This window comes from Miniopterus schreibersii (genome assembly GCF_964146895.1).
Source record: "Miniopterus schreibersii genome assembly, chromosome: 14".
NCBI lineage: Eukaryota > Metazoa > Chordata > Mammalia > Chiroptera > Miniopteridae > Miniopterus > Miniopterus schreibersii.
Genome location: NC_138114.1, coordinates 1968027 through 1991144, shown reverse-complemented (window position 1 = coordinate 1991144; position 23118 = coordinate 1968027). Strand labels below are relative to the sequence as shown.

The 23118-nt window shown below is 37.2% G+C and overlaps 1 protein-coding gene across 13 annotated transcripts in view; it reads right to left on the bottom strand.

Annotated features, from left to right (window-relative positions):
* Nucleotides 1–23118, bottom strand: part of CCSER2 (coiled-coil serine rich protein 2) — a 203316-nt gene that overhangs the window by 26004 nt on the left and 154194 nt on the right. For all 13 annotated transcript variants that reach the window (XM_081157357.1, XM_081157356.1, XM_081157345.1 and 10 more), the window contains 2 exons: nt 18149–18235; nt 15848–15937 (listed from right to left, as the gene is read on the bottom strand). In XM_081157357.1, the coding sequence (XP_081013483.1) occupies nt 15848–15937; nt 18149–18235 (177 nt within the window). The remainder of the gene's footprint in view (nt 1–15847; nt 15938–18148; nt 18236–23118) is intronic.

Here is a 23118-nt window from a genome sequence, read left to right as displayed (position 1 = left end):
TTTCCGGATTGATCCCCAGCAGGGGGTGTGCAGGAGGCAGCAAATCAATGACTCTCTCTCATCATCGATGTTTCTATCTCTCTCTCCCTCTCCGTTTCTCTCTCTGAAATCAATAAAATAAAAAATAAAAAGGTTAGTTCTTTGAAAAGGACAATGCAACTGACAAACCACTAAGATTAATAAAAGAAAAAAAACAAGTAAGACACAAATGATCAAAATTAGGAATGAAATGGGGTATCAATACAGATTCTCCAGCCATTACAACATGATAAGGGAACACTATGAAGAACTTTACAGTCATAAATTTGACAACTAAGACGTTTTTAATTACTCAAAACCACAAAGTATCAAAACTCATCGAAGATAAAAGAGATCATTTGAACAGACCTATAACAATTTAAAAACTCCCCTAAAAGAACTCTCCAGGCCCAGATGGTTTCACTGGAGAAGTTTATCAAACATTTAAAGAATTAACACCAATTCTACAATTCTCTTGCAAAAAGGAGAAGAGGAAAGAGAAAAGAACACATTCCAACTCATCTGTGAGGCCAGAACTACTCCAACACAAAACCAAAGATATTATGAAAATGTAAAAATATAGACCATTCTCCCTAATGAACACAGTTGTAGACAATCCTTAACAAAATACCACTGAACAGAATTCAGAAATATATAAAAGAAATTATACACCATGACCAAGTGGAGTTTAGGTCAACAAGACTGATTCATTATTCACAAACCAATCAATGCAATCAATACATTCAGTACAAAAATCACATGTTCACATATATTCATATAGCAAAAGTTTTTAACAAAATCCAACACACATTCATGATGAAAACTCTCCGCAAACTAGGAATAGTGGGTAAGTTCTTCAACTTGATAAAAAGCATCTCACAAATGTCTATAGCTAACATTTACTTAATGGTGAAAGACTAAATGCTTTCCCCCTTAGATCAGTAACATGGCAACAGTGCCCACTCTCACTATTCTTATTCAACAAACTACTGAAAGTCCTCACAAGCAGCATAATACAAGAAAATTAAATAAAAGACATGTAAATCAAAAAGAAAGAAAACTGTTCCTATTTGCAAGACATGATGGTCCACAGACAATTCAATCTACAGAAAAACTCCCAGAATGAGTAAACTTAACCCACAAGATAAAAGATCCATAAACAAAAATCAACTGTTATTTCTAAATATCAGCAATGAACATATGGAAACTGAAATATACAATGCCATTTATAATCACTCCAAAAAATGAGATGCTTAATAAACTGGGAGAACATATACAGAACTTGTATTCTAAAAACTAGAAAATGGTGATTAAGGAAATAAAAATAGGTTTAAATGAATGGAGAGATATACCTTATTCATGGATTGGAAGACTCAAAACACTAGAAATGTTAATTTCCCCCCAAATGTTATGTAACACATTTCTGTAAAAATCTTGGCAATTTTTTAAAAAGATATAGACAAGTTTATTGGAGAACTATGTGGAAAGGCAAAGGAACTAGAAATAGATTAACAATTTTGAAAAATAATAGTAAAGTAGAAGGACTCACTCTAGTCAATTTAAGACTTATTAAATAGCTTAGAGCAATCAAGACAGTGAGATATTAGTGCAGGGGTAGACACATAGATCAGTGGAATAGAGAATCCAGGAATATATCCACACAAGTACCATCAAATGATATTTGAAAAAGATACAAAAGCAATTCAATAAAGGACAGTTTTTTAAACAAATAATGCAAAGCAACTGGAGAGTTGTAGGAAAATAATGAAATTTTACCTAAACTTATCTTACATAAAAATTAACTCAAACTAGATCACAGATTTAAATTTTATATGTAAAACTGTAAACATCTGAGAAGAAAACAGAAAATTTTCAGTGTCTTGGGCTTGGTAAAGAGTTTAGACATAACACAAAAAGCACAATCCATAAAAAAAAAAAAAATTGATAGACTGAATCTCACCAAAATTAAAATATTTTGCTCTGTGAAACATTCTGAAGAGGATGAGAAGTAAGGAAAATACTTGCAAACCACATACCGAATAAAGGACTCCTATTGAGAATACATAAAAAACTCAAAATGCAACAGTAGAAAAATAAACAGTCCCACCTTTCCTTCCATGCTCTCTAAATCAATGGGGAAAATATCGTCTGGTGAGGAGTAACAACAACAAAAAGGGAAAAATGACGGTTGGAGACATTTAAACAAAATGGCAAATAAGCACACAAAAAGGTGTCAACATAACTAGCCATTAGAGCTACATAAATTAAAACCACAATGAGCTATCACTACATATCTACCAGGACAGGTAAAATAAAAAGTAATGAAACACTACATATGCTGGTGAGGGTGCAGAGAAACTGAATTACTCACACAATGTTACTGAGAATCTAAAATGGCACTGCTGCTCTGGTAAACAGTTTGGCTGTTTCTCTAAAAAGTAAACAGTTACCGTATTACCCAGAAATTTCACTCCTGGGCATTTATCCCAAAGAAATAAAAATTTACACCCACAAGACCTTCCTCACAAATATTCATAGCAGTTTTACTTGTAATAGCCAAAACCTGGGAACTGCCAAAATGCCTCTCAATATATGGGGTTAAACAAATGGTAGAACAGTCATATCATGTAATACAACCCAGCAATAAAAAGGAATGAATTACTGACAGACACAACTACTTGGATGGATCTTCAGGGCATTATGGATTCCCAGGGATCTCCAGGGGGGAAAAAGCCAATCTCAAAAGCTCATATGCTATATAATACCCTTTATATAACATTATTGTCAAAATTATAGATATGGAAAACAGATGCGTGGTTGCCAGGGTTAGAAATGGTGGGGAAGGAGGGTGTGGCTGAGACTATTAAAAGGCAGCACAAAAGGGAGCAATTTGGTGCCATGATTCTGTGTCCTAGATGTGGTGACTGTTACATGAACACACAAGGGATAAAATTGCAGAGAACTATGCACATACTAATGTCAATTTCCTAGTTTTGATACTGAGCTATCTTTACATTTATGGAACCATCAGGGGCACTGAATGAAGGAAGATACAAGGGGTCTTTCTGTACTAATTTTTGCAACTTCCTATAAATCTGTAAGTATTTAAAATAAAAAGTAAAAAAAGTAAACAGTAATAAAACCATCATGTACATTACAGTAATATGGCGGAAAATTCTCTGAAATGTGGATTCTATTGGCAGGGTCGTATTTTATTGGGGAGAGAAGAAAAACATGTGTAAGGACCTCCTCATCTCTACAAACTAAAGATAATTTCTCTGAGTATATAAAAAAAAGATTCTATATTCCTTTCAATAGTAACAACTGAAACAGTTATAAATTTGATATGACTAAACCTTGAGACCATTCAAGTTCAAGAGACACCAGACATCTGAGCAACACTAAGCAGCAGCACCAAGAAACAGCATGCGCTGGCTCCCCATTCCTACTGGAGGTGTTTCTACAAGAAAAGAGAACTTCTACGTTACGGAAGAGCCTAACGTAGAAGATTCAGAATTTGTAAGATTGAAACAAAGGGTGTAAAACTCGATCTTGAGCAAAAAGACAAATGAAGAAAGAAGTTCCCAGAAGAATGAATCTGTCCCAGCAGTGAGTGATGGAATACACTGGCTCCTCAACAGAAGGCTGCCACAGTCATGGCAATTTGAAGACAGATTTAAGAGCTGGAAGGTATAGTCTCCATAATCTTGAAGACATGTCCACTATCCTCTGGTCCAGAAACAGGGCCCCACTGTTCTATCATCTCTGATTTACCATTTCTCTCTGCCCATGAATATCATAAACTAAGTATCAGGGAATGTCTTTGATTTAGTATCAAACCCTTAGCACTAGGATCGAAATATACAAAAACTTCCTGAAAGTTCACTGAGAAATGAATGAACCTATGGTTTAACAGCTGAAGGATTTACTGTGGAATTTTTTCTTGTCAATTCCTGCTATTTAGTTCAGGTTTAAAGCCTAATCCAATGACCTGCTAAGAGAATTGCACTGTCTAATGTGGTTGCTAATAGAAACATGGGGCTCTAGAGATAAGTCTGAACTGAAAAGTGCTATAAATGAAAAATACATCCCAGATATCAAACAGTACAAAAAACAAAATACAATAGGAATGTAAAATATCTCAATATCTTCTTTACATGGATTCTATGTTCAAATGGTACTGACATGTTAAATAAAATATTTTATTAAAATTAATTTTGCATACTTTTTACTTCAATTTGGATGCTAGAATCATATATGTAGATATATGATTTAAATCATATATGTAGATCACATTATATTTCTATTGGAGCACTAATCTAGAGGAAGAACAGTGCATGATTCTTCCTCTCTCTTTTTTTTTTTAATACTAATTTTAATTAAATCTCCTGGGGTGCCATTGGTTGATAGGGTCATGTAGGTGTTAAAGTGTGTATTACTATGATACATGATCTGTACGTTGCATTGTGTGTCCACCACCCAAAGTCAGAGCCTCTCCTGTCACCATATATTTGGCCCCCTTGACCCTCTACTACCCTCCACCCCCTTCTCTCTGGTAACCACTGTACTGCTGTCTCTCTGTGTCTCTGAGTTTCAGTTTTATATCCCACAAATGAGTGAAATCATAGGGTTCTTAGCTTTTTCTGACTGACTTAATTTCACTTAGCATAATGTTCTCAAGGTCCATCCGTGTTGTCACAAATGGCAGTGTTTCGACTTTTCTTATGGCTGGGAGTATTCCACTGTGTCCATGTCCCACAGCTTCTTTATCCTGTCCTCTATCGCAGGACGCTTGGGTTGTTCCATGTCTTGGCCACTGTGAATAATGCTGCAACGAACATAGGGGTGCATATATCCTTATGAATAAATGTTTTCAAGTTTTTCAGGTAGATGCCCAGAAAAAGAATTGCAGGGTCATATGGTGACTTTAATTTTAGATTTTTGAGGAACCACCAGACTGCTCTCCATAGTGGCTGTACCAGTCTACATTCCCACCATCAGTGGGTGAGGGTTCCTTTTCCTCCACAGCCTCTCCGATACTTGTGTTTACCTGTCCTGTTGATAACAGCCATTCTAACAAGGTATGAGGTGGTATCTCATTGTAGTTTTTATTTGCATTTACTTAATAGCTACTGAAATCTAACATCTTTTTATATATCTAATGGCCGTTCATATGTCTTCTTGGGAGAGGTGTCTGTTCAGGTCCTCTGCCCATTTTTTAATTGGATCGTTTGTCTGTTTGGTGTTGAGTTGTATGACTTCTTTACATATTTTGGATATTAACCTGTTATCTGACCTGTTGTTTGCAAGTAAAATCTCCCATTTGGTTGGTTGTCTTTTTGTTTTGTTGGTGGTTCCTTTTGCTGTACAGCTTTATAATTTTATATAGTTCCATTTGTTTATTTTTGCCTTTACTTCCCTTGCCTTTTGGGTCAAATTCATAAAATGTTCTCTATGACCAAGGTCCATAAATTTAGTATCTATGTCTTCTTCTATGTAATTTATTGTTTTAGATCTTATATTTAGGTCTTTGACCTATTTTGAATTAATTCTTGTACAGGGGGACAAACTAATCTAGTTTCATTCTTTTGCATGTGGCCTTCTCATTTTCCCAGCACCATTTACTGAAGAGGCTTTCTTTGCTCCATTGTGTGTTTCTGGCTCCTTTGTCAACAATTATTTCCCCATATACCTGTGGTTTTATTTCTGGGCTCTCAATTCTGCTCCATTGGTCAGTGCGTCTGTTCTGCCAACACCATGCTGTTTTGGTTATCACTACTCTGCAGTATAATTTGAAGTCAGGGAGTGTGATGCTTCAGGCTTTGTTCTTTTTTCTCAGGATTGCTTTAGCTGTTCCATACAAACCTGGCAATTTTTTGTTCTACTTCTTTAAAAAAAATGACATTGGGATTCTGATGGGCATTGCATTAAATCTGTATATTGCTTTGGGTAAATAACCATTTTAACTACCTTGATTCTTCCAATCCAAGAACAACATAGAATATTTTTCCACTTCATTGTGTCTGCTTCAATCTCTCTTAATAATGCTTTGTAGTTTTCAGTATACAGGTCCTTCACATCCTTTGTTAAGTTTATTCCCAGGTACTTTTTTTTTTTTTTGCAATTGAAAAGGAATTGTTTTTTCAAAAAATTCTTAGTCTGACGTTTCATTGTTAGTTTAGAGGAAAGCAGTGGGTTATTGTACATTGACTTTGTATCGTGCAAATTTACTGTATTTGTTTATTGTTTCTAAGTTTTTTTGAGAGGAGCCTAGGGTTTTCTATATACAGAATCATGTCATCTGCAAAAAGTGTACTTTTCCTTTTTTTTCCCTATTTGGATGCCTTTTATTTCTTCCTCTTGCCTGACTGCTCTGGCTAGGACTTCCAGAACTATGTGGAGTAAGTGGTGAGAGTGGACATCCTTGTCTTGTTCCTGATCTTAGAGGAAAAGCTTTCACTTTTTCTCCACTGAGTGTGAGACTGGCTGAGGGTTTGTCATGTAGAGCCTTTATTATGTTGAGATACCTTCCTTCTATACCAATTTTATTGAGTGTTTTAATTATAAATGGATGTCGTATCTTATCAAATGCTTGTTGATGAGATCATAAGATTTTTGCCTTTGGTTTTGTTAATGTGGTGTATCACACTGACTGGTTTGTGTATGCTGAACCATCCTTGTGCCCCTGGAATGAACCCCACTTGATTGTGATGTACTATATTTTTTACGTTTTCTTGTTTAGGATTTCTGCATCTGGATTCATCAGAGATACTGGTCTGTAGTTTTCTTGTGTTATCTTTGCCACATTCTGGTATCAAGGTTATGTTGGCTTCATAAATGTTTTAGGAGGTATTGCCTCTTCTTCAGTTTTTTGGAAGAGACTGAGAAGGACTGGTATCAAATCTTAATAGAATGTTTGGTAGAATTCACTAATGAAGCCATCTGGTCCTGGACTTTTACATTTTGGGAGGTTTTGATGGTTGTTTCAATTTCCTCATTGTTTATCAGTTTATTTAGATTTTCCACTTCTTCATGAGTCAGTCTAGGAAGGTTATATATTTCTAGGGACTTATCCATTTCTTCAAGGTTACTGAATTTGGTGGCATATAGTCTTTCATAGTATTCTAGTGTGATCCTTTGCATATCTGTGATGTCTGTGGTGACTTCTCTCTCGTTTCTGAGTTTGTTTATATGGTTTTGTGTGTTTTTTCCCTAGTGAGTCTAGGTAGGGGATTGTCAACTTTATGACTCTTTTCAAAGAACCAGCTCTTTTCTGTATTAATCTTTTGTATAGTCATTTTGTTCTTATTTCATTCAATTCTGCTCTAATTTATATCATAGCCTTTCTTCTGCTGACTTTGGGTTGCTTTTGTTCTTCTTTTTCTAGTTAAGATGTGATGTTGGGTTGTTTACTTGGGGTTTTCTCATGTCTTGAGATAGGCCTATAATGATACAAACTTCCCTCTTAGTACTGCTTTTGCTGCCTCCCTGGAGTTTTGATATGTTGCATTGTCATTCTCATTTGTCTTTACATGTCTTTTGATCTCCCCTTTTATTTCTTCTTTGACCCAGCCATTTTTTAGGAGTATGTTGTTTAACCTCCACGTATTTGTGGGTTTCTTTACTTCCTTTTTGCAGTTGATTTCTAATTTCACGGCACTGAGGTCAGAGATTGTGCTTGGTGTGATTTCAATCTTCTTGAATTTGTCAAGGCTGTTTCTGTGACCCAGCACATGGTCTCTCCTTGAGAAGGTTTCATGTGCACTCAAGAAGGTATAACATGGTGTTCTGGGATGAAAGGCTCTGTGAATGTCAATTATGTCCATTTGGTCTAATGTGTCATTTAAGGGCGATACTTCTTTGTTGATTTTCTGTTTGGATGATCTGTCTAGAGCTGTCAATGGAGTATTAAGGTCTCCAACTATGATTGCGTTTTTGTCTGTTTCTCCCTTTAGTTCTTTTGGTAGTTGCTTTATATATTTCATTGCTCCCTGGTTGAGTGATATATATTACGGAGTTTGTGTCTTCTTGGTGTATTGTCCCCTTTATCATTATAAAATGTCCATCTTTGTCTCGTTACCTTTGTTATCTTGAAATCTGTTTTGTCAGATATAAGTATGACTACACCTGCTTTTCTGTGGATGTTATTTGCTTGGAGAATCATTTTTTACCCTTTCACTTGGAAATACCTTTGTCTTTGCAGGTAAGATGTATCTCCTAAAGGAAACATATGGTTGGGTTTTGTTTTCTGATCCACTCTGCTGCTCTGTGCCTCTCTATTGGTGAATTCAGTCCAATTACATTTATAGTAATTATTGATGTATGAGGAATTCCTATAGCCATTTTATCTTTTGTTTTCTTATAGCTCTGTGCCTCCATTGGGTCTTTTCCTCTGTGTTTCTGTCTATTGTTTTTGTTTGGTGGTGTTTCATACTTCTTTCCTGTTTCCACCTTTTCTACACCATGTTTCTAAGTTTTGTTTTTTTATGTGTATGTGTGGTTATCATTAGATTTGTGAAAAAGAAAGTTTCATATATGCAGTAGTTCTTTTTCTTTTGAATGTATCTGATCTCCATGCTCCTTTGCCAGTTCAGACCTTTACTCTCCCCTTTTAGGTTTTTATTATCCCTGTTTATGCTATAAGTTTGATGATGATCTTACTCGTAGATTTGTGAGCTTCTGTTCTATGTTTCAGGTAGAATAACCTCCTTCATTATTTCCTGTGAAGGAGGTTTTTTGGTGATGAATTCCCTCAGCTTCTGCATGTCTGAAAAAGTATTCTCCTTCATATTCAAAGGATAACTTTGGTGGATATATTATTCTTGGCTGGTAATTTCTCTCTTTCAGGAGTATTTGGTTCCACTCTCTTCTGACTTGTAGAGTTTCTGCTGAGAAGTGAGATAATAACCTAATGCATATTGCTCACTCATGAAGGCGTGCCCAGTGAGTCTCTTTGTTCCTCCTGACTGAAGGAGGTATCAGCCACCACCAGATGGTGGCTCCTCTCCTCTCCCACAGAGCTCCACTGTGAGCTCCTGGCTGCCAGGCTGCGTCCCTGGATTGTATCAACCCCATTCCCTTTCACCTCTCCCTTTTGCTCCACTTGCCCACCTTTAGATGTTTTAATGTGTGGATCTTTCAGGTGCATCTGTCCATTGAGCAAGGAATCCTTTACTGAGTTATAGCTGTTCAAATTATTGAAACTTTGAGGGGAGAGACAAGGGTGCTCTCTCACGCCACCTATTCCTCTGACATTACCCAAAATTCTTTCTTAATTAATGCCATGAAGATCCCTAACTTCTGGCCAGGAAAGCACCTTTTGCTGATCTGAGTGTACTTTAAGTTTTCTGATGACTTTTAAGATGAAGTGGTAGATATGATGCTTTCTGCTAAAAAACAACAGTGGTTGTGTATAAAAACAAAAAAAGGTATGCATATGAATACATCATGTGTTGTATAACAATGTTCCTGTCAGTGATCCACTGCATATCTGGCCAGTGGTTGCATAAAATTATAAAGGAGCTGAAGCATTCCTATCACCTAGTGATGTCATAACCATGCTATAGTAGCGCAACACATTACTTGTGTTCGTGGTGATGCTAGTGTAACAAATCTACCATACCGCCAGTTGTATGAAAGTATAGCACATGCGGAGATTAAAGATGGCAGCAGACTGAGTGGAAGCTACACTGACACTCTCTCGGGACCAAACTGGAATTACAACTAAAATACAGAAAAACCATCCTGAATAATCAACTGCAACTGAAGACAACAAACTGGAGAGCACCCTCATAACCAAGAAGGAAGAGAGGAGACGACATAGAGACTGGTAGGAAGTGCAGAGGCACAAGAGGGCTGGCTGGGCTCCCACAAGCAGCAGCTGAAGGTCCAGGGGAGATCTCAGCTGTGGGGGGTTCCCACTGAGGACTCTGGGGCCTAAATCCCAGGCTGGGCTTTCCAACAGAGAAAGGTGCCCATGTAACACCTGGCTGTGAAAAGCAGCAGGGTTTTTGTCTGCCAGGGAGAAATGGCTGAAAATGCAGGCGCCCTCTTAAAGAGCCAACACACGAAGTTTCTGTGCAGCCACTTACCTTGGGCTCCAGCAGAGGGAGGGCAGAGTGGACTGCAGCTGTGTGAGAAGAGTTTAGGGTTGTGGGCTCTGGAGATAGAGCTCAGAGGGCACCCTTCTGGATTCCTGCACCGTCATTCCCCCATACTGCAGAGATAAGCATTTACCTTCCAAGCAGCCTTTGCCTGAGGGGGAAGCAATTGCCCCACACTGCTGGAAAACCTCTCGCCCTATCCTGTAGAGTTTCTACAGCCTGAGGCTCATTAAGAGAGTCAGATTAATCAGCCTGCAGGCAGAGGCAGAGTGCTTTGAGTCTCTGTCTGATCTGCTTCTGGGCCCAGGACTTGGAAAAGCAGAATTTTGTGTGCATCCTGGTCCTGTCCAAATGCACCCAGCCCCAACCAGGGTACCTCAAGCTGTGGGTTGTTGATAGCTCCAAGCAGGGTACTCAGGGCCGGTCACAAACAGAGTCTGACATTGGCCTGCACCAGAGACCATCCAAAAAGACTGTGAGTCCTAGCAAATCTACCTAATACACAGAAATAAACCCAAATAAGCAGCCAAAATGGGGAGACCAAAAAACAAGCTCAAAATGAAAGAACAAGTCCCCAGAAAAAGATCTAAATGAAATGGAGATAGGCAATCTATCAGATATAGAGTTTAGAATACTGATTGTAAGGATGCCCAACAGTAGGAAAAAAGATATGGAAACTATGAAAAATGACCAGTCAGAAATGAAGACCTAGCAGCAATAAAGAATACATTGGAAGCAATAAACAGCAGATTAGAGGAAGCTGAGGATCAGATCAGTAAATGAGAAGACAGGGTAGAAAAAAAATCACTCAATCAGAGATCCGAAAAGAAATAACAATTAAAAAACAGGAGGACAGTCTATGGGAGCTGTGGGACAGCATGAAACATAACAGTATTCACATCATAGGAATGCCAAGGAGGTTGAAAGTAAGCAAGGGTTAGAGAATCTGTTTAAAGAAATAATGGCAGTAAACTTCCCTTACCTGATCAAGTAAAAGTCACACAAGTTCAAGAGACACAGAGAGTCCAAAGCAAGAAGAATCCAAAAAGGCCCACAGCCAGACACATCATAATTAAAATGCCAAAAATTCAAGACAAAGAGAATATCTTAAAGGGAGCAAGAGAAAAGCAATCTGTTACCTACAAAGGGGCTCCCATAAGGGTGTCAGCTGACTTCTCATCAGAAACTCTACAGGCCAGAACGGATTGGCATGAAGAAGTCAAGGTAATGCAAAACAAGGATCTGAAACCAAGATTACTCTATCCAGCAAGGCAATCATTCAAAATAGATGGTGAAATAAAAAGCTTCCCAGACAAAAAGAGGCTAAAGGAGTTTATCACCACCAAACCAGCATTGCAGGAAATGTTAAAGGGATTGCTATAATTAGAAGTAGGAAGAGAAAGAGAAACATAGGCATAAAGAATTAAAATGGTAAGTACCTCCTCCCTGGGCTACTGTCATAGCCTTCCCTATCTTCATTCTACGCTCACTGGGATTAATTCTTTCTTCTGGATCCTTGTGCTAAGCACATGCAGAGAAATGAGACACAGTCCCTGCCTCAACACACTCACATTTTCTCCTCTCGCATTATATTTTTCCTATAGCAAAATACAGGAACCTTCTGGCTACAGAATTAAGTGGGAAGTTCTCAGTCTAATATCTAAGTCTCCATAATGTGATCCCAGAGTAACCCTCCAAATTTCTCTCTTCTCTCACAATATTCTAATGTAATCATTATTTTTACCATCACCAATAAGTACACTAAAACATGACAAAGTACAGTGATTGAAAAATAGACAGAGGTAACACTTCGAGTGTTATAGTTTTAATAGTGCAAGAAATTTCATCTGGTCAGTAAAATTTTATTTATTCCATGCAAGGTACATTCCCTCTGAGAAAGATAGCAAGCAGCCCCTAGTGCCCAGAACTGATCTCACAGAATACCAAAGTTACTCTGAGATCATGATAATCTGAAACAAAATAAGACCACTTCAGAGTTTTGTCTAAGTAGAGAATAAAAACAAGGTCACTGTCCCATTTACAAACCCCTTGACCTTTACCACTTTCTGATAGTATCTAAATTTAAGCAAACCCCTGCTTCCAGTCACCCAAGAAAAGCCCAAGTCCTGCAGAAGGTTCTCTCGGGCACACCTGTTGAGATGGTTCCTCAGTGTGTGTTCCCCCTGGCCACAAGTAATCCTCCAAATTTGTTCCACAGGTGGGCTTTGGCTGAAGGTCATTCACACTTCACTGCTCTGAATGATCAGGACAACTATATTTGTTTGGAAATTTTAGGATTGGGTAAGAGAAACAGTATTATTTTCTGCTATATCAGGAATATTAATGTAACTTTTTGAAGAACCCCCCAGAGCATACTACTAAAGAGATATTCTCTAGGGAAAAACCCTTTAGTTACATTTGATGTTTAAAAAACAGTAATTTTCTAAAACATCTGTAGAAATGTTTTGTAATTACCTAAGAAAAGTTAGAATGTTCCAGCAAATAAAGGCCTAATAAATCATCACTCAGCTAGCAGAGACTAAAAGTGGAACAATTTCTATCACCTTATAGAAGCTGGCTGATTTCTTCTGAGTTTCAAGAAGGGTGTTTAAATGCCCCAGATGCCACGGGGATTCTGAAGAACAAGCACTTGGGTTACCTGCAATCTTCCCAAAGCTTAACCAGATTTTAAAAAATTACCTACACTAACCTTGGGGAATTTTTTAAATATATGATTTGATAGCCAAAACCACCACCTAACAAACTACATGTTCCCAAAGAAGAGTCCCAATGCATCTTCCCATCCCCATTATCAACATCTTATTTAAATATGTTGGGTTCTTGCTAAAAAAAGAACATGTAGAATCAAGTGTAACTTTTTAAAAGAGAAAATAAAATCTTTATTATAGTAAATGGTTTCCAAAATAATTTATTTTAAATGAATCCATCAAAGTCCAGAACGTAAAAATCAGAGAATAAACTTGATATTTAATATTAATAATAATTAGCATTCCATTCATTAAATAAATATATGTAACTATTTCTTTAAATAAATACAACTACTTTCTCAGTACTTCCTAGATAAAATTTTAAATTCTATCTTTAAAAGAATTTTAACATTAACTTCAACTATTTCTCTAGACAAACATGTGTTCCTGCAAAAATCATGTACTTACTATCGCCCAACCATATATATATCTCCCATTTCATTCTGCGAAACCTCTCTGAGTCCTTCAAGGCTCCTCAGTGCACTTTTGGAGGAAGGAATCTTAGACTAAAAGTCTGCAGTCTGAAGTTAATAGTCCTATTTCAGCCACTAATTATGGAAACTTAAATATGCCATTTAATATCCCTTATCTATAAAACAAAGGTATTCAGCCAGGTGATTCCTGTAGTAAAGGGTAACAAGGAAGCATAAAGTCTGGTTTGCTAGGTGCCTTAGGCTGAAAATGTGACCTTCACTTCACCCAAGATCAGAGTGAAACTAACTCAGGAAATATTCAGGAATGTCTTTGCACCTTTGAGTGGTGAGCAGGCTTACAAAAATAATAGCCAGTTTGCAGAACAGTGAAGTTGAGGTAACCAGAAATGGTATAAAAACTCCCAGGAGAATGGAAAATGGAACTTCTCATACTTACTGAAACCACCAATCTACTTAGTAACAATGTTAGAAGACACAAACATCCATGTGAAGATACGGGAGAAACCTGGAAAGCCCAAAGCTCCGAATAAAAACAAGAAGCATGGTCTTTCATTTTGCAATTGTTTCTAAATAGGTAAGCTGCTATTACAGGGAATTAAGAAATGGAAAGAACTACTCGGGACTCTAGTTGAAAGTCAGTGGACACTTAGAAACTTTACCCTGTTCTTTCTTTATCTAAGCTTTGAAATGTCACAAATTGGGAGTTTAAACTGCTCATTCAAAATAAAGGGTGAAATAAAGAGCTTCCCAGACCAAAAAAAGGCTAAAGGAGTTTATCACCACCAAACCAGCATTGCAGGAAATGTTAAAGGGATTGCTGTAATTAGAAGTAGGAAGAGAAAGAGAAACATAGGCATAAAGAATTAAAATGGTAAGTACCTACCAATAATAACCTTAAATATAAATGGATTAAATGCTCCAATCAAAGGACTTAGGGTAGCTGAATGGATAAGAAAACTTGACCCAAATATATGCTGTCTATAAGAGATACACCTCAGAACAAAAGACTCACACAGGCTGGAAAAAAAACCACCACAAAACTTCTGTAGGACTTTAAAGGAGAGATTGACAGCAATACAATCATAGTAGGGGACTTTAACACTCCACTGACTTCAATGGACAGATCTTCCAGACAAAAAATCAACAAGGAAGCAGTGACTCTAAATGACATGCTAGATCAGATGGATATAATTGGCATTTACAGAACATTCCACTCCAAAGCTGCAGAATATACATTCTTCTCAAGTGCACATGGGACATTATCAAAGATAGACCACGTTAGGACCCAAAACAAGTCTCCACAAGTTCAAGAAGATCGAAATCGTATCAAGCATCTTCTCGGACATTTACACCATGGAATACTATGCAGGTGTAACAAAGAATGACCCCTTACCCTTTGAGACAGCATGGTGGGACCTGGAGAGCATTATGCTAAGTGAAATAAGCCAGTCAGAGAAAGACAAGCGTCACATGATCTCACTCATATGTGGAATCTAATGAACAAAATAAATCTATGAAGAAAATAGATCCAGAGACATAGAAGCATGGAACGGACTGAGGATCTCAGGGAAGGTAGAGGGGGAGGTGGGTGGGGAGAGATTAACCTAAGAACATATATACACATATGCATAACCCACAGACAGGATACAGACAATAGTGTGGGGAAGGCCTGGGTGGAAGTGCAGGGTGGAGGGGATCCATGGGAGGTAAAAGGGGACATCTGTAATACTTTCAACAATAAAGATAAATTAAAACATAAAAATAATAATAAAACAAGGCAAAAGGAGAGTCAGGCCAAGGCGGGCTCGTCAGGTATCCTCTTAACAGGAAGCATCAATTCTCAGCATGAAACAGGATGGTGATGACTGACAGCCATAGGATGAGTTCCTGGGTCAGACACAACCTGAACTAAGTTCAGAAAACTCAGGCTAAATGATGGGCAGTGCATTTTAGTACAAAATATGTTTTGAGATATTAAATTTTTGAAAAGCAACAAAGCAGCACAGGCTGCATGGTTATTTTCTACTGTTTAGAACAAACCATTCCCTAACCATGTCTAAAACTTAACCATTACTGCCCATTTCCTAATGCGTTTATACTTCCTAACAGCCTCAACATTTGAGAAATTATAATAAAATCTATTTGAAAAATTTCAACAACAAAAAATACGGGGCATCATACATTTTCAGGGTCCTATCTGCTAAAGATGGGTCTGTGTTCTGGACTTCTGTTTCTCTAAGGGCATGGGGAAGTAATACTCTCAGAAATACAGGCAAAGGAGGCTAGGCAGTCAAATAAAATGGGTTACAATATGCAGAATGGAAAAGCTAGTAAGTGAATATTACCTTATATAAGACACACAAGAGGAGCTTTAGAAAGCACACAAACACAAGAAAAAGACAACTTAAAAAAAATTAACAGCCATGGAAGATTCAAAATTTTTAGAGATTAGAGTAAAAAAGGTGGAACAAAACATCAAAATAGTAAATGACAAGAGAAGGAGTTAAGGGCATATGTTACTTACAGGAGTTCTTCTCCAGGGTGTTTGGGTATATTTATTGGCATATGTGCATTTTTCCTCTTTAGATTTTTGATGGCAATTACATCGATTTGCCTGGACAAAAACACAAATTTTTATACTGGTATAATTTTTCACACACCTATACATATACAAACAAAGTAATTAGGGTCTCTCTTAGAGGGTGAAAAAAGGGCAAACATCAATATCTAGTAGGTAGTCTCCTGTCCTATTCAGAGATTGGGTTCTAGAGTCAGCCAGAAATGCTACAATTTTGAATACTTAAAATTACCTTTGGCAATCTCTTATATTATCCATAAAACACACTGCCTATTGTTTTATACATATAAACATACACAGTGCTATGTATACAGATGTGGAATATACATGACACCACACAGTATATAAAGGATACAACAGTAAGATTTTAGGTATTTCCCTAAACTATTTGGTACCACAGTAACTGCAGCACAATTTCTTAAACTCATTTTTTATTGGACTCTACTGGATATTAAATACCAGTCCACAAGTAAGATTGTCTTTTCACGTGTCTAGTGCTTTTAAGCTTCTTTAATGATGTGCTGAGTTTATTAAACTGGAATATTTTGAAAGATCTCTGCTCTTGACAGGACCTATCTGAGCATCTCAGTTCACAAATGAATTCTCTACACGATTCCACTCAAAGCATACTCATTTAGTCATTAATACAACACAAAGTAACGTATCTATTATGTAAACTTTGGTCTTTCCAATAAATATAAAAAAAAAAATTTTTTTAATGAAAAGACTGAGAATGAGAATTTCTCCTTAGTGTGAAGTGGAATATAACCATATTATTTGTTAAATAATTCCAATAGAGGTAAATATACTTTCTTGTAGGGACACCTATGTAACAAATTCTTGATTACTGCATCAAGCTAAAAGTATAAGTTTCTACTTTAAAAACAATTATCAATATTCAAAATTTATCTTAATTACAACTGGATCGTCCCAATTTCCGTATACAAAACAAAATCTAATTAAAACCAAAAATCTCTGTAAGTAGTAACATATTTTCCATTTCTTGTAGTATAGACATATTTCTAATTCCTAAGAAATGGGACACTGAAACAAAATTCAATATATAGTTGACCACTGAACAATGCGGGGTTTAGGTGTGCCAACCCCCTGCACAGATGACAATCTGCGTATAACTTTTGACTCCCCCAAACTTCACTAATAGTCTACTGTTGACCAGAAGCCTTAATGATAACATAAAGAGTTGATTAACACATATTTTATGTTACATGTATTATATACTGTATTCTTACAATAAAGCTACAGGGGAAAAAAACATTAAAAAATCATAAGGAAGAGAAAATACATGTACAGTACTGTACGTATTTACTGAAAAAACAAACTGCGTATACGTGGACCTGTACAGTTCAGTCCCGTGGTACAGTTCAGGAGTCAATTTACAGTCTCTTGGACTCACTATAATAGGACTGAACTTTCCACATGTATAGAAGTGTAAAGAAGAGAAAGCATAATGTAAAGCATTTATCTTAACACAAGGACATAACTTAGACTAATCTATCTTGACTAGTGCAATTCCTGAAAATAATTTCCTTTCCATGTCTATGTGCTATCCTATGAAGAGTAACATTTGGCAAATATGTGAGTTTTCCATAATTTGGAAAACCTAGTTTTTAGTGATATGCTTCTGACTTCCAACAAATATTTTCCTTGGCTTGTTGGTATTTTTATGCCATTATGTTCTTGTTATCCTGGCCTTTTATATTATTACAAACAAAATTATATTTAACTTCAAGACAGTGTATATATTTTTTTCATAGGGAACTATATTTGAAATTGTAAGCACTATAAAATTATATTCTATTCAACATCATCCATGGAGAAGCATTTTCTTAGAATGCTCTTCATTTCTCTGACAGATGAGTCCCTGAGTCTGACCTTTTCTTCTGCTGTCAGAGAAAAATGCCCAGTGCTCAACTCACCAGCACCCATTTCTTTAAAAACACATGAAGAAAAAACATTTACCCTTTATCAATAAAATGACTCAGATGGGTGAATTTCAAAGCCCCAAACATAGGGCCCTGAAAATGAATGAACAAGGATTTTCTTTTCACCTTGGATATTTACTATTAGCCTGTAAGTTAAACCACACTGTAGAATGCAAATAACCTAAAAATAATATAACACTGAACTCTGAATGCTAAAAATCAAGCCAAATTTCAACCCTGGCTGTAGTTTTATACTGCCCAGTCTAAAGTCGTCACTTCACATGCTGCACTATATAGTACTTACAAGCTGATGTTCTAATAGTTGGATTTTTTCATCTTTTTTCTTTATTTCCTCTTTAAGTTGTTTTATTTGATTTAATAAATCTTCATTCTGAAACATTGCAAAAAATTTAACATGAAGTATTTAACTGCACTTAAAACACTGTAATGAGAAACATTATATAAATTATGAAGACTGAGCAATGAATGACTTGTTCATCCGAGGGGAAAATTCTTAAATATGCCAGCTATTAACCTATAAAAAACAACAAAAACAAAAATCACGTTTTAGTGTTCTATGAATTCATAGTGTAATGGAGTTTGACATGTAAACAATGAACAACAGCAGCAACAGCGAACATTCACTGAGTATTTAAGAGGTGCCAAGAACTAAGTACTTTTAAGTATCAAAGTATTTTATCCTGAATATAACCCTGAGATAGGTACTATTATCCCCATTTTACAGACAAGGAAACAACAAATTACATATAAAACTGTAACTCCAGCTGAATTTCAAGAGATGTGTAAGAGGTGCCTGCTGCCATTGAAAATGAAGGGGACAACGAGCAGAGGAACAGCATAATTAAAGGAAGAGTCATTTTATGGCTTGTTCAGAAATCAGCAGAGCCCTGGCCAGCGTAGCTCAGTTGGCTGGGCTTGTAATCCTGTGAACCAAGAGGTCCCTGGTGTGGTTCCTGGTCAGGGCACATGCCCGGGTTGCAGGCTCGGTCCCCAGTAGAGGTTGTGCAGGGGGCAGCCGATCAATGTTTCACTCTCTCTTCCCCTCTCCCTTCCTCCCTCTCTAAAAATCAATATAAAATCTTTAAAATATATACATACATACATACATACATACATACATATATATGTATCAGCAGAAAGATAAATGTGCCTGAAGAGTAACAAGGGAGTTATTTTTTGAGGAGCCACTTTTCTGAAATAACAAGGGAGATGCTTTTCGAGAAGCCACTTTTCTGAAAACTGCTTGAATCAACTTAATCTATAAGAAATTCCTAATAGTATTAAACAGAAATCTATTGTCAAGTTAAGCAGGAATCCAGTTACATTTCCAAGTATAAAGTATCATTATCCTATAGTTAGCATATTTTGTTTACTACTACTATTCAATTATCCAAAAATATATACTGAGGAAGTAGCGCAAGCAAGGATATTAGAATATATACGTGAATAATACTATCACCTTTCAGAGAGAAATATATGTAAGCAAATAACTATAACGTGCTGTTACTGAGCAGAGCATGCCATCTCCTTCAGATGTGCTGGGAACAGAAAGAACTACAGTTGTTTTTTAATCCTCACCGAGGATATTTTTTCCATTGCTTTTCAGAGAGAGTGGAAGGAAGAAAGAGAGGGAGAGGGGGGGAGAGAGAGAGAGAGAGAGACATCAGTGTGAGAGAGACACATCAATTGGTTGCCTCCTGCATGCAGCCAGGGCCACACAAGGCCCTGCAACCGAAGTATGTGCCCTTGGCCAGGATGGACCCTGGGTCCCTTTAGTCCGCAGGCCGACGCTCTAACCACTGAAAAAACCAGCCAGGGTGAATTGCAGTTTCTTTAACAAGAGATCAAAACAGACATTTTACATAGCAAATAAGCATCATAAACAATGAGGAAGATGTTTTTAAATGCTGTTATGTATACTGCAACTGGAAAAGGCTTTATTATATATAAAAAAGATTTCCAGTTGAAATTAAAGAGCTTAGGAATTTTAAAAATTCATAAATCAAGACCAAAAAACGACAGATTGCAAATCATGAAGGATATAGTTTTAAGCTATGTGGCAAGTGACACTATTAAAAATGATAAATATATTTAATTACATAAAATTTTAAAGCATCTATACAATTAACATCAAAGTTAAAAATTGGAGATAACCTAAGCAAACATCACAGAGGATTTATATCTCAAATATATTAAAAGCCTGTTCAAACACCTAAGATCATTTTCTAAGCTCCAAAAGACAAAGAGCCAGTTGTCACAAACATATATGTAATTGGGAAAATGTTCTACTTAACTTGTTGAAGAAATGTAAATTAAAGTATTAAAGGTATTATTCTATAGGTATTAAATCTGGGAGAGAAATACCCAATGTGATTAACAAGACTGCAAAAAAATATGGCATATTATAAGACACCACAAAAGACAAAGATATGGCTATATAAGAGTCATAAAAATACTTGAAGTTTTTGACTCAGTTATCACACTCCTAGGAATCTATGCCATAGAAATGATCCTAGGTATGAGAAAGCTTACAACAAGGTATTATCTTAAAGCTTACAAATTTACACTTGTCCCATAAGGGAACAATTGAAATACAATGTAGCAACTTGATGGAATACTATATAGCCATCGTTCAGTCATTGCTAGGATCTGCCACTGATGGAGGAAAGGACCCCAAAATGAAATCAAAATACAATGTAGTAATAATATTAATAAGCAACATGTATACACACTAACCTTATGACAGGCACTGCTCTAAGGATTTTACACATAAAGATAAGCAGAGGAGAGTAGAAGAGGGAGGGAATGGGAAACTCCAGCAGAGTCCTAAAGGGTGAGTGAACAGTTCTGAAGGCAGGGAAGTCGCAGGCTTTGGGTCAGGGTAAGAGTTTCTAAGTGCTGCACGGTATTACAGAGGTGAGGACCAGCACAGCCTACCTGGAGAACTACAAGCAGTGGTGCCACTGCACAAAGGTTGTGGTCAGCAGTGGGAAGCAATATGGTTAATAACTAGGCAATGGGCAGATGACAGAGGGCCATGACTATCAAGCCAGGGGTGACAGATGAATGTGCATTTGAGATGTCTTTGACAGCTGTTTAGAAGACATATTTCACATCAACAACAAAACTAGGCTAGGGAACTTACTGTCAAGATGTAATACTACAGATTAGTAGGAGCCTAACTCACGGCAGTGGTACAGGGGTGAGAAGGGAGAGGAGGAGAATCTGGGTTGGGAGACTTTGGTGATTCACTGCATGTGAGAGAAGAGCACAAAGGCGCAGTTGAGAGTGACACCTGTATTTCTATCTTGGGTGACATGGTGAATGGTTGTGACACCAAAAGAATCGGAGAATAAAGAAGTATGTCCAAAAAGGATATTTGTGAGTTTTAAATATATTATGAGAGGTACCTGTGGGTGAGACATACAGTGGAAATGTCTAGTGGGCCACTGGATTGCCAAGTATTACAGAAAGGTTTTTCATGTTATCAATTATGTCATATGTGAAATCATGACAGTAAAAGGTTCAAAGGGGACTGGGCTAAAGGCATACATCTACATCCTAAAGAAGAGAAGGAACTTAAAAAGGAAATGGGTAAAAAAAGGTATAAGGGATTTCAAAGAAAAAAACAAAGAATAAAAGCCTAAGGTAAAAGACAAAGGTAATGCCAAATGTCTACAGCATTAAAATCAGTACCTATTTTAATTTTTCCAGGTTTCCATATTTACTGGAAGGGGTTTTAAGAAGAGTCAAGGAAAAATTTACTTGATTTACTGAATTAAAGACAGAAAAGATACAGAAATTTATCAACTGAGAATGATGAGGAAGTATAAGCACACCAAAGACAGACAGCAGAGGCGGATGCAGTCAGGTCCTAAACAGCAGGAGAAGACAGGGTCAGGAACACGGGAAGACTGAGTGGTCTTCCTCAGCATCATGGCCACTTTCCCCCTGTGGCTGGAACTAAGTGAAAAAGAATGACAATCGATACAGGTAAGTCAGAAGGCAGGAAAGTAGAGAGCGGATGATCTTGTTTGATGAACACAAGGCTACCTGAAGAAGTTGAGAGGAGTGGCCGAGAATGGGGCTTGAGAGTTTGTCTGGAACAGTTTATCGGGGAAATGGGAGAGAGTTGTCCTGAGATAAAGGGTAGATTAGAGACAAGGCAGGTCCAGTGGAGATTTTAAATCTTAAATTTGTAATGACACAAGTTACCTTATGGACCTCATTTGAAAGGACTAAACCATTTTAGATGAGATGGAAATACAGCTAGGGATCTGCTGATGAAAGTGAAAGAGGGTCTGGAGAAAGAGACTACAAGCTATTGCATCTTACATTGAAAAAGAAGGCAGACAGACTAGGAATGGTCTGCCTGGGAGGAATGGAGCAGGGGCAAGAAACCAGATCCAGAGACATGGAAGCATGGAGCAGACTGAGGAATCTCAGAGGGAAGGGGGGTAGGGGGGAGGTGGGACGAGATTAATCAAAGAACTTATATGCATAACCCATGGACACAGACAATAATAAAGTGAAGGTCTGGGGGGGGCAGGGTGGAGGGAGTTAATGGGGGGGACATCGGTAATACTTTCAACAATAAAGATACAGTCTTTAAAAAGTAAGATAAAGTGACTGTCCTCAAGAGGTCACGTAAGAGCAAGAAAGCCAGTAGCAAATAGTATATCAGGTATATGACAATGATGTTAAAAATTTGCACAGATTATTATGGAAATTTTTTGAAAAAAGAAGGGCTGACTGACATGTTTTCATTCTGTGAAGTATAAAACAAGGAGGTCCACAGAAATATGGTCTTTCCCCATGGAAATGATGGCCAACATTCAATTTACATAAGGAGTGGAGGGAGAGGGCAGAAACCACAAACGATGAAACTATTATTGAACATATGAAAAATGTAGGGAATCACCAGCCAAACAGATTTTTTTCTTAAAGTTGTATAATATAGATTTCAAACAATGGATACAAATTCTTCCCTTTCCAATATATTTTTCAACTCCTCAAATCTGAACTGGCCTAATGACTTCCTATGATAAATAGAAAGTGAGAACGGAAAAGTTGTTCAAGTTTTAAACTTGGGCTTTAAAAGGCCTCACACATGTTCTCTGGCTCTGGGGACCCCTGATATTTCAACCAAGTGAATAACACAGCAATCGCCTGTTGGAGGAAGAAAGACTACATGGAGCAGGTGTGTGCCCCAGCCAACAATCAGCTAGCTCCCAGCTGACCCAGCACTTGCAG